The sequence below is a fragment of the Rutilus rutilus genome (assembly GCF_951802725.1).
Source record: "Rutilus rutilus genome assembly, chromosome: 12".
In the NCBI taxonomy this organism is placed as follows: Eukaryota; Metazoa; Chordata; class Actinopteri; order Cypriniformes; family Leuciscidae; genus Rutilus; species Rutilus rutilus.
In genome coordinates this window covers 23,407,349-23,419,213 of record NC_140217.1, presented here as the reverse complement: position 1 = coordinate 23,419,213, position 11,865 = coordinate 23,407,349, and the positions used below count along the sequence as shown (strand labels likewise).

The 11,865-nt window shown below is 36.7% G+C and overlaps 2 protein-coding genes across 2 annotated transcripts; one reads left to right on the top strand and one right to left on the bottom strand.

Moving 5' to 3' along the window:
* Positions 1-281: 281 nt before the first annotated feature.
* Positions 282-2,356, top strand: dtymk (deoxythymidylate kinase (thymidylate kinase)). Its single transcript, XM_084426444.1, has 5 exons — positions 282-590; positions 834-942; positions 1,038-1,128; positions 1,808-2,005; positions 2,102-2,356. The coding sequence occupies exons 1-5, from the start codon at positions 461-463 to the stop codon at positions 2,210-2,212; spliced, it is 639 nt and encodes a 212-aa protein (XP_084282570.1). The 5' UTR covers positions 282-460; the 3' UTR covers positions 2,213-2,356.
* On the bottom strand, positions 2,256-11,504 carry atg4b (autophagy related 4B, cysteine peptidase). The gene is made up of 13 exons (XM_084426443.1): positions 11,392-11,504; positions 8,785-8,886; positions 8,633-8,704; positions 8,422-8,520; positions 8,233-8,334; positions 7,086-7,158; positions 6,826-6,905; positions 5,009-5,208; positions 4,816-4,894; positions 3,724-3,869; positions 3,206-3,262; positions 3,032-3,122; positions 2,256-2,944 (listed from the first exon to the last, which is right to left on the bottom strand). Exons 1-13 carry the CDS (start codon positions 11,399-11,401, stop codon positions 2,871-2,873), a joined length of 1,185 nt encoding a protein of 394 aa, XP_084282569.1. The 5' UTR covers positions 11,402-11,504; the 3' UTR covers positions 2,256-2,870.
* Positions 11,505-11,865: the final 361 nt, after the last annotated feature.

Here is an 11,865-nt window from a genome sequence, read left to right as displayed (position 1 = left end):
TTTTCGCACTTATTAATAACGTTTTGTTAATATATAACATTTACATCAAAATAAGTTACATATTTGATGTGCATTCAGACATTAAAAAAATCAATAAAGGCACAAATGCTTACAATGAATACTTCATTACACTTTAAGTAAGTAAGTTAAGTAAATAAATAATATATTACATCTGCCAAACCCTAATGTCTGTGGATGATATAATGAAAACTTAGATAAAGATTAAAAAAAAATGTATACACTTAAAAAAAGATAAACACTCTTCACTGACAAGGGAGTTCGGATTCGTGAAGAATCATGTGTACCTTCGCGGACACCGTAGAAGTGGGAGGACGATAGGGTGTTTTTATTTTTTTGGAGAAAAGAACCGCGTAAAGAGACCACGGCCTTGGATTGATTTGCTAACCAGTGCCAGCATTTCCTCCCTACTGTTCCACATTTTCAGTCGTTTTCAAGAGCCATGTCTTGCAGAAGAGGAGCTTTGATTGTTCTGGAAGGAGTTGACAGAGCCGGGAAAACCACGCAATGCCAAACACTTGTACAGGCGTTACAGCAGAGCGGACGACCGGCAGAAATGATGCAATTTCCAGGTGAAAACCAGGCTTTTTGTGGAACTTTATCTAGACAGACTATGAAATAATAACGTGATAGTGAAGCATCCCGCAATATTTGCAGCTCTTGTTTATAAACATAATAATGTATACAAAAATACATATAAAATAACAGAAAACATACACCTATAACTAACTTCACACGTGGCAGCTCACTGGGATTTTGTTTTCATGTGCAGTGTTTGTATTTCATGTACTGAGGATGAACTGTTTTCTACACAGACAGAACCACTAAGATCGGTCAGCTCATCAGTTCATACCTAGAGAAGAAGAGTAATCTGGAGGATCACACTGTTCACCTGCTGTTTTCTGCAAACCGATGGGAAATGGTGTAGGTTATCACTCCAGTTTTATTAATACAGTGAAGTGCATGCACAGGAATGTTTCATTTATGTGTCATTCGACCGATCTGTTTTCTGACTTCAGGCCTCTGATGAAACAGAAGTTGGAACAAGGGATTAATCTAGTGGTGGACCGCTATGCGTTTTCAGGAGTGGCTTTTACTAGTGCCAAGCCTGTGAGTGTTATTGTTATACTTCAATGTAACTTTAACATATACAGGGAGAATAAAACAAAAATCAAACTTATAATTTTCCACCAACAGTAACATAACATTTCAACATTGATATGAAGAAATGTTGGATATTAGAATGACTTCTGAAGGATGATATGATGCATGACTAATGGCAATAGAAAATTCAGCTTTGACATCACAGGAATAAATTGCATTTTCTAATATTAAAATAGAAAAGTTATTTTAAAAGATTATTTCACAATGATTTACTGTATTTTCGATCAAATAAATGCAGCCTTGGTGAGCAGAAGAGACATCTCAAAAACATAGGTAACGCTTTACTATAAGGTTCCATTAGTTAATAACTTTAGTTTACATGAATTAAGAATGAACAATAACTACAGCATTTATTACTCTAAATTAATGTTAATTTCAAAATACATTAAAATCAGAAGTTGTTTGTTAACAGTTAAAAACGACTTAACATTAACAAAGATTAATAAATACTGTAACAAAGGTTTTGTTCATTGTTAGATCATACATTAACTTTTTTTTTTTTTAAATGTTGTGTATATTCTTAAAATGCTCATTAAGTTATTTTACAGTTTTTGTTTGGAACAGTTAACAGGATCTGAACCTAAGCAGATGTAGAGACATTAATTTAGTTGTTTTACGTGTTCAGGGCTTCTCTCTGGAGTGGTGCATGAATCCAGATGTGGGCCTTCCAAAACCAGACCTGGTGATGTTTCTGCAACTCAACCCTAGTACGGCGGCAAACCGTGGAGAATATGGAGCTGAACGGTATGAGACGAGCGCTTTCCAACGCACAGTTTCACAAAGGTTCGAAGAGCTCATGCAAGATTCCTCAATCAACTGGAAGGTGATTTATTTAGTGTAATCCTAATTATTGTACATTTACAGTAGGTAACTATCTTTAAATTAGTGTAATATTTATCTTGTGCCTTTCTTCATCTAGGTGATTGATGCTGCGAGGACCATAGAAGAGGTGCACAAAGACATCAAGCTTTTGAGTGAAGACATCATCAGTTTAGCTGAGAATCAGCCAGTTGGAGAGCTGTGGAAGTGAACAGATCTCCACCTGCTCCGAAACCTTAAACTTTTCTTTTGGTTTTATGTCACTGTTGAATAGTGGAAAAACCTAAGACATTTTTATTTTTTAATGATTAAATAAATATTCATAAAATAAACTTGTGTATACAGAGATTTTAAACATGAAGACAAACTCATTCTTGTATAATTACACGAGCAATCCCACCCAGTCTGCAAATGAACCAACCTTCCTTAGCTGTCATTTACAATGTGATACAGGTCCAAAATTTCACTGACTTCCACTGGTTGAGAGTAAATGCTGAATCAAATTTGATTAGCAAGCCTCCTAACCGAAACCATAAAATGTGTTATGCGCAAACCTGTGTTTAAGTTAAGGGGGTAAAAAGGCACCATATCACTTAAAAATTAATCTATAGCGTTAAGACTCAATATGGATACACGTAAATGCGACAAAGTACATACATACTGATGGTCCTGAGTGCCTGTGACCATGAAACCTGACCTCGGCTCACTCAGGGTGACAGAGCAGTCAATATAGCTGTTAAAGAAGAAAGCTGTGTGTTTTGACGCAGGTGACTATTCCACAGTGGCCTTGGACGTCAATGGTATTCTTCTCTTTCCTCCGAGGAGGCTTTACCGCAGAACTCTGAAAGTCTGGCAAATGCAACTGTTCCTCACAAAGACAGGATTTCAAATTCTTCATCCTCAGAATCAAAGAAGCGCTCGAGCCGGTCCGAATCCGAAAATTCTGTTAAGGAAAAATAACACATGGTGTGTGTTTATAAACGGAAATCTTCGAATTCTGAATCTATGAACAAGCAGTATTAGAGATTACCTGGAGTAAGATTAATTACATCGGCGCCAATTAGATGAGATGGCTGACTGTCTACTAATTCAAACATAGGAAGACCTCTACAGTTAGAAACCTGCGCAAGGGAAAAACAAAAGTGGCCAGTGAGCCAGAGGAACAAACATGAACAGAGACTACGAAAAAAAGAAGCTTAAGTACCTTACGAATCTGTGCACACCAGTCATCAAAATCATCCTCTGTTTGACAGAAAAAGCCCTGATGGACAAAATTTGGCATAGATGACTGTTATTCAAAGGAAATTACTTTTTACAGTTTTTGACACCTAACAACAACAACAACAACAACAACTGTATTTACCAATTTAATCCCAAAGTTTTCCAAGCTAAATGAGCACTCTTGATATCAGGCAACTGAGAGGAAAATGGAATGATAATCTAAGAATAAATACATATTTCTCTTTAGCAAATAACAATACTTCTATATACATATGCAGCTGTATAATGTGAATACAGCCATTACTACAGTCTTCAGTGTCACATGATCCTTCAGAAATCATTATAATTTGGTGATCAAGGAACATTTGCTTTTTTGTGGACACTGATGGGCTCAAATGGGTTTCTCAGTTGAGTACTACTAGGTGGACATAAAGGATACTGAAATGAAGTGAATGAAATGAAACAAGAATTTGTTTTTTTTCTGTATCAAGCTATACTTACAGCAGCAATGGAGGGGTCAAGCTCACAGATGTGCATTCGGCAGGGAGGGTGCTGGCAGTGGTAGGAGTCGTCTGGGAAATGACCCCCTTCACTTGGGTCCACAGCTGGCTGAGTTGTATGGGGGTCTAGGTAAATGAGCTCCTCACCTGCAGGGCGCCATCAATAAGAAAATATAATGAAGCCGTTCTAAACAAAATATACTGCCATTCAGTATTTAACATTGAATTAATATTTACTACACAGATAAACCTCCCAGTAAAACAGTAGTGCTTCTCAACTCATATTTTACATTGGACATGAAGTGGCGTCCCAACACAAAATGGTTTGTTATACACAAATAAACAAAATTGTCATTGTATTAAAATAATAGAATATTAAAAAAAATATTCATAGCATTAAGCACACTGATTGACAAACCATATTTAAATTAATGTAGTCTGGGCTGTACATTATTTCAGCATACAGAGTTTATAATATTTAAGGTTTTCAAAATTGTAAACCAGACAAATTTGCTGCAAATTACCATAGATATTGATTCACACATGATCGGCCAATCACAAAAGGTATGGGAAATGTTTACTTATTTTGCCATCCAAACTACCATAAATGTAGTCTGACGTTCCTACTTCCGCTAATTTCATTTCGCTCCTGTAGTCAGTCTGAGATAGCAGCCTATCTTTCAGTTTTCCACCGGCCTGAAAACAGCCGGGCCAATCAACGAACAGAGGGCGGGCTGAGAGCCGTGACGTAGACGCTGATTGTACCGTGGATGCGTAGATTTACTTCACATAATCTGCAAAAGTCGTTCACAGCCATGTTCACTCTGGTATTTCGCTCGATGGTTTAGTTTTTGCATCATACATGCGTTTACAGTGGAAGTTAGATGCGGCTGAGCATGCGCATAACACACGCCATAACCAAACGTTATGTGATTGGCTTACGGGTAACCAATGATTTTAAACTTCAGACAAGCGCCCCCACCCCCCTAGATTCTAGATTCTCATCAGAAGGACTGGTAAACCATTTTGGGTCACGATGCCACCAGTTGAGAACAGACTTTTTATAGGTTTAGCTTTAAGAAAACCTGCTCACCTACAAAGCCAATGAAGTAGTGAGCGCTGTTTGGCTTTCCACCTATTACTCCTAAAGACTGAGGCATCATGAAGCATTGCTGTGGATAAGATATGAAAATAAAGCCCAACACCAAAGCTACAGTAGATGACATTTTACTCACGCTTAACAGTGTTAACATCTGTTCATACATCAGATGATGTTATAGATTTACCTTAAGTGGTTCAATATAAGCTTCATTGATATCACTGAGGCCCAGTCTCAGAGGAATCAGCAGAACAAGGGGTTTCCACAAAGCCGTCTCCTCTTCTGCCAGAGCACAAGCCCCCTCTCGATCACCATTCATCTCCAGAGGCTCTTCTGAAACCGCACATGCACCCCTGTCGAAGTCCAGCCACGGCATACACAGCCTCTCTACGGACAGCCAGTACAAACAACCATTATCAAATACCTTAGTCATTTATTGGCTAATTAGGACAATTGTGCAGTCAGAATTTCCTTCTCAAGTCCATATCTTCCTTACACTAAAAACATCTGATACACACATAATGGCACAGTCCTGTAAAAAAAAAAGAAAAAGGTACAGTAGTACAACCTTGATTGGTTTGTGCAATTTTGCAATTCTCCAAACTTAAAATATCTAAGACACTGTGACTGTGACCAATTTTCAAAAGTCATTAGGTATGTTTACATTTGCAGTAATTGAGCTACGGTCTCTGTCCAAGTTACAAAAGATTTCTATGGGACAACCATCTTCAAGCTACCACACAAAAAAGAGCTTTTGGGGAAATTGATAAAGAAAAAGCTGTCATCTGTAAACACAAAAGACATGGAATAACGCCTGGTGGTTTGATTAAACTAAAGTAAAACTTTTGGCTCAAACACAAAGTTGTTTGTGTGGTGTACAATCTAACACTGCACATTAGCCAGGTAACACCATGCCCACAGTGAAATCTGCTGATGGTAGTGTTATTGTTATATTACTGAGGTGCTTTTCAGCAGCAGGCACTGGCAGTCTTCTTAAGATTGATGAATGCTGCTAAACACCTACTCCCTTTTCCCAGAAAGTATAAACTAAGGACGTTTCAGTAGGGCAACAACCCAAAGCGCACTGAGTAACACTGAAGTGGCTTAAAATGAAGAAATGAATGCCCTTGAGTCAGTCTTGACTTCAATCTCACCCAACATCTCTGAAAGAATGAACTGCTGAATGACCTGGTACAGTTTGAGTGATTTTTCAAAGAGGAATGAGCTAATATGGTTCACATTGTGCAAAATTAAGAGAGACCCAAAGCTGATAGTTGTAATATCTCTGAAGCTGGTTCAACAAAATACTAAAGAAAGGGAACAAATACATATCTACTGGCTAAAATTAACATTCAGTTATTAACTTTCAGTTTTTTTTTTTATTGAATATAATTATCAGGTTTTTTTTATTGAATATAATTATATTTATTTTTGGGTTGCAAAGTTGCAGAGGCAAGTATAAAAAATAATATCATCTTTGGTTGTGGAAATCATTTGTGTTGAAACAAAAAAGGCATTGTATAGCAGACAAATCAATTAATTCACCTAGGAAAATACTTCTTTATAAACCAACTGTGATGAAAATGTGTTCTAATTGGTCTGTTGTGTACTAACCCTAATTTGCAATCAAAAACAAACACGCACAAAAAGAATCCACTAATCAGTCAGAAGAGGCATGTCAGATTGTGATATTATATAATATACGTATGTATATATTGACTCATAAATAAAAATTCTGTCATCTCTATCTTTATATTCTTTCATGTTAGCCAGCACAAGTCATACAGTCACGCAGGTTTGTAACGACATGAGGTGAGTAAGTAATGACAGAATTTTCATTTTTGGGTGAACTATCCCTTTAAATATACTGGCTAATTATATCGTGCTTTCAGCTACTAATAAGAGTAAAATATAGTCAGCTCAAATCCATTCCACAGAATCCCCTCTACATAAGTGCAAAAGAAGGCTGCAGATTGCATGTGGGCACTATGAAAGAAAACTCACTGATTTCCTCTATGACCACAGTATTGTCCATTGCTACATGAACTGCCAGTCGGCTCCAGGAGTCAAATACTGCCAGTTTCCTAGATGGGCATAAAAGTTAAGATGGGTTTATTCCAATACAGGAAAGCACAATAGTTTATTTAAAGATTACTTAGCTTCAATAGTCTTTTACAGTTATATTTCATATGACTAAAAATATATATTTGAATAATAATTATATAAAAAAAATAGATATATTTAATTTGACTTGGCCAACTTACTTGAGTACCTGTGCCACTGTATTTGGACCATACCATTGGCCTATAGACTTTCCCTCACCTACACCCATCTGAGCTGGAAAAAGAACAAGCCATGTCATCCACAGTAATTTACCTGTCAAGCGGGCTGTTGTGGTAAATTTTCCTTACGGTAATTTTGAGAGGCTCAATATTGCGATAAGTGTTACAATGTGTTCAGAACAGGACAGAACATGCTTTATTAATAATCCAAACACTCTGAATGAACACGCAGGAGAATCATGCAAACCACAAAAAGCATAAACAAGAACTGACAAAGAACAACTGAAACACAGGGCTATATAAACAGGGGTAGAACAAAGGAAAGTAAACCAGACATGTGAAACTAATACATAACAATAGAAACAAATGATGACATAATCAGTGACCAATGAAACTGAAACTAAACAGAGCAGGGAAACAGGAACTAAAGGAAACAGAACAGAAAGTCAAAATAAGGGTCCATATAACAGAACATAAACCTGACAATAAGCTAAGCTTGTTGGGGTACACAACAGTTAGTTCCGATCTTCGAATCTGACTGGACGAGAGGCTTTCTCTGCTGATATTTCACCAGTGTCAGCCCTGCTCGTCTCTGTGTGACACTTTCTAGACAGGCTGTCAGTCAGTGCAGTTACATTGTTACGCCACTAGGTGGCTGGAAGAGTGAGTCGTTAAACATCAATGAGTTCATTCAACTAATAGGCCTAGTTCAAAACAACAAAGATATCGCTTTCCTCTTCGGACATTGCAAACCTTTTTTTCACAAATATATGACGACCTGAAGAAAGACAGACACAGGTAACAGTCGCACATTCTCAGTCGATCTCTCTCTCTCACACTCACTGTCAATTTGGGCTTGTTTAGTGCAAATCTACAGAGACTCAATGGTCACAATGGTACACAGTGTCTTAAGTAAAAAAAGAGCCAGTTGACAGGAAAAAATACATTATTCACTCTTGTTATCCTTATTAACTTGTATAACATTCAATACACATACATGAAGTGTAAAACAAGACTCTCCCAAGACCAACTCTGTGGTTGGCTTTTCAGTATCGCGGTACTACAATATACAGTATTATCACGACAGCCCTACATTAACACTGTAATATAGATAGATAAGGAGTAGTACCTATTTGATGGATGGAATAATAGCTGTCCTTCTTGTCAATGAAGGCATTGAGGATACTGATATATTCTGCTCTCTGCCGCTGACCTGGAATCCATCTCCAGTCTAATCAAACATATAACACACATTACATCTCAGATTTCAGCAGACATCATAATCACCAATCCCAGTTTTCAAATCGGGTAGCCTTACCTCTACCCAAGTGCCTGCAGACCAAGGCCTCCCCAAGAATCATCTGTCCACATCGAAGCATGCAGCCCCAACCCGTGTCTGAAGTGGGCCCAGTGCCACCTGTAACATTACTTCCATTAACAAACCAAACTAAACAGATTTATCTATCCGTATGAATAATTAAATGCAGTCCTTGGACGGTAAGAATAGGATTGATGACTTTGACTCTCACCAATTGGCTGAAAGTTCTTTCTGTACGTGAACCACAAACGTGAGGTGACGTCTGCCAGAATATCATCCTTCTCTGGGACACGAAGAACATCGTGTTATCAACAAGAACCAAACACAGCAGCACAAAACCTTCAATGTCTACCACTTTATTACCTGTTAGAGCACTGAACTGCTTTCCCAAAATCCAGACAGGCTCAGAGGTCTCTGGGAAATCTTCGATCTCTCCAAAGCGCAATGAGTCGTATGTGAGAGTAGCTGTTGGGGGGAAAAGCCAATGATCAACTGGAAGCTAAACCACTTACACAGACCAACAGAAATAGAAAAAATTATTTGTAAAAACAAAAACATAATTTGGCACCTTTTTAGTCTCTTTAGTTGGCCTAACCATCCGATGCAAACATTTTTATAATTATCACAAAAGAAAAAAAAAATATCTTAACATTTTACATATAATCACTGCCAATCTTTTTGTTTTTTCAAATATGATGTATTTTGAGGGAGTTTCACATCTGTCAAATGTAATAAAAGATATTGTTTCATGAAAAAACATGCAACAAATAAAGCATTTATTAATCAAAGATCATTTGTTACGGTTAATTATTATTTTACATATACATTTTAACAGTTTTGTAAATTAATTTTTTATATATAAAAAAAAAATTTACCAATGAACTTAGATTAATACTTAACTAGATGCGAAAGTTCGTCGAGACAAACTTTAAGTTGGCTTGGAAAAGTTTGGACGAGAAGTTTAAAGTAGTTTGAAGTATTACATTATTACTTGATTTTTTCTTTCTCAATCCTTTTATAACAATTAAACATATTTTGTTGCCGTCACATGAAAAACGATCAAATTATCAAATAATTGTTCTGGGTGGATGCTAAGTGGTTGCCACTGTGTTCTGGGTGGTTGTTATGAGATCGATAGATTAGAAATATATTAGATAGAATGGAAAATGAGTCTCGATGGATTAGAAATAGTACATAGAGCAGCAGCTGATGGAGTCTAATGAGCCTCTCCAACTGTCAACATTTGAATTTAGTTTAGAGTTAGAAAGAAAGAGAGAAAGCAAGAAAGAAATGTAAGATAGATAGATAGGTTAGGAAGAAAGGAAGAAAGAAAGAAAAAGAAAGAAAGAAAGAAATATAAGATAGATAGATAGGTTAGGAAGAAAGAAAGAAAGAAAGAAAAAGAAAGAAAGAAAGAAAGAAAGAAATATAAGATAGATAGATAGGTTAGGAAGAAAGAAAGAAAGAAATATAAGATAGATAGATAGATAGATAGGTTAGAAAGAAAGAAAGAAAGAAAGAAAGAAAGAAAGAAAGAAAGAAAGAAAGAAAGAAAGAAAGAAAAAGTCTCAATGAATTAGAAATAGTACGTAGAATGGCAGCTGATGGAGTCTAATGAGCCTCTCCAACTGTCAAAATTTTAATTTAGTTTGGAGTTAGAAAGAAAGAAATACATATAAAGATAGATAGATTAGTTAGGAAGAAAGAAACAAAGAAAGAAAGCTTAAATGAGTCTCAATAAATTAGAAATAGTACATAGAATGGCAGCTGATGGATCTAATGAGCCTCTCCAACTGTCAACATTTGAATTTATACAGTTGAAGTTTAAATAGTCTTGGCTCAATTTGAAGATTCCGCAATGAAAGTCTGTGGGATTTTTCCAATTTTTGATCAGCAATTTTAGGAAAACCGTTAGTCTGATCAGTCTGAAAAGAGCAAGCAACTCGAGTCAGAACAGTTTGAAGGTTTAGTCTGAGTTTAGTGGTTGTAGCTTGAACAGTTTCGGCGGAGTAGCGTGGAGAAATTTTGGCTAAGAATAATAATAATAAGCTTAAATACAATATCAGTATGTTGGCTTTTCCAAGCCAACTTAATTATAATGTATTGTTGATTGATACCTAATCCATTAACTAAACTGAACATTATTGTAAAGTGGCTGTGTAAGTTACTGTGTGTGTAACTTTACTTTGTCTCTGAAGTTTCATTCTATGTAAAACGGCTCTTAAAGGGATAGTTCACCACATTTTTTACATTTTGTTAGTACTTACCCTTAAGTTGTTCCATACCTGTAACTTACGAGTTTTTTTCTTCTGTTTAACACAAAAGAAGGTTGGTAACATTCTTTAAAAGTTCTTATTTTGTATTCAACAGAAGAAAGAAACTCATACAGGTTTGGAACAACTTGAGGGTAAGTCATGACAAAATGTTCACTTTTCGGTGAACTATTCCTTTAATTGTAACGGATGTCATGCAACAAAGGGTTAAAGACATGGCACAGTGCGTAAAAGTCCCTGTGATAAATGTTACTGGCAAACAGATTATTAGGGTAGGCAGAAATTTGATAACAGACGACACGGACAACATCCCAAAAGCGTCCACAGCCCAACAGTATCGTTCGTGCGCTGGAACGCTCATATAATGCTCAACAATGCAGCTGAATAGACTCTAAAACACAGCCCAAACAGGCAGTTTTAACGGGTGGCCGTGGCATTTGGTGCAGTGACATCTAGAAGACAAAACAGTGTCCATCCCTAATCTGACAGCAGACTGTTCTGTTTTACTGTCCAGTTGGCAGCAGTTGGGACATCTATGTACCATATTTAACGACAAAATCCCAAACTGTAGAGGCGGCCTCTCCAATAACAGGCGCGTAGGTGGTTGTCGAAAGAAGAATTTGGCTTTTTAACAGTTTCATGACATCTGGGCAGATGAGCGAATATAAAACAAATTGTTTTCCAGCGATTTTCTTACCTGCATCCATCCCGACAGTGATTCAGCCTATCTTGTTTGTTGAGTGTTCCTTACGCTGTACTGACCAATACAAAGTCACTTCCGCTTTGGTCAGAAAGCGTAATTTCTGCGGTAACCAATCAAATACCTTCTATGTATTTGGTGGTGATTTTAACCAATAGAATTTATTTTAAGGCGGGACGTGTTGTCTTCTTTGGGAAGCCGATATAAACAAGCTGACTAGAGTAATAAATGAGTTGTTGAATGTAACGCTACATAAATGTACATAATCAGTATTGGCATTACTGTTTTGAATTTGATATTTATCATCAAACGCCGGGAAACAGCCGTGAAAGTGTATTCTCTGTCTAAATGTGCTATTTCTGACATGTCATGTTGTTGTGCAAAAACTACCTTTAACTAGATACATATCTAAATAAATGTGTGCATTTTTTAAATCTGAGCCCTGAGCCGTTCTATACTATTTAACTAAAC

What these genes read in the sequence shown, in the direction of transcription:
- dtymk (XM_084426444.1), top strand. Translation starts at nt 461, where the DNA reads ATGTCTTGCAGAAGAGGAGCTTTGATTGTTCTGGAAGGAGTTGACAGA. An exon ending in AGAAATGATGCAATTTCCAG is followed by an intron (nt 591 to 833) that starts GTGAAAACCAGG and finishes TTTTCTACACAG; the next exon opens with ACAGAACCACTAAGATCGGT. An exon ending in ATTCCTCAATCAACTGGAAG is followed by an intron (nt 2,006 to 2,101) that starts GTGATTTATTTA and finishes TTCTTCATCTAG; the next exon opens with GTGATTGATGCTGCGAGGAC.
- atg4b (XM_084426443.1), bottom strand. An exon ending in CTTATATTGAACCACTTAAG is followed by an intron (nt 4,895 to 5,008) that starts GTAAATCTATAA and finishes TCTTATCCACAG; the next exon opens with CAATGCTTCATGATGCCTCA. An exon ending in GGTGTGCACAGATTCGTAAG is followed by an intron (nt 3,123 to 3,205) that starts GTACTTAAGCTT and finishes TCCCTTGCGCAG; the next exon opens with GTTTCTAACTGTAGAGGTCT.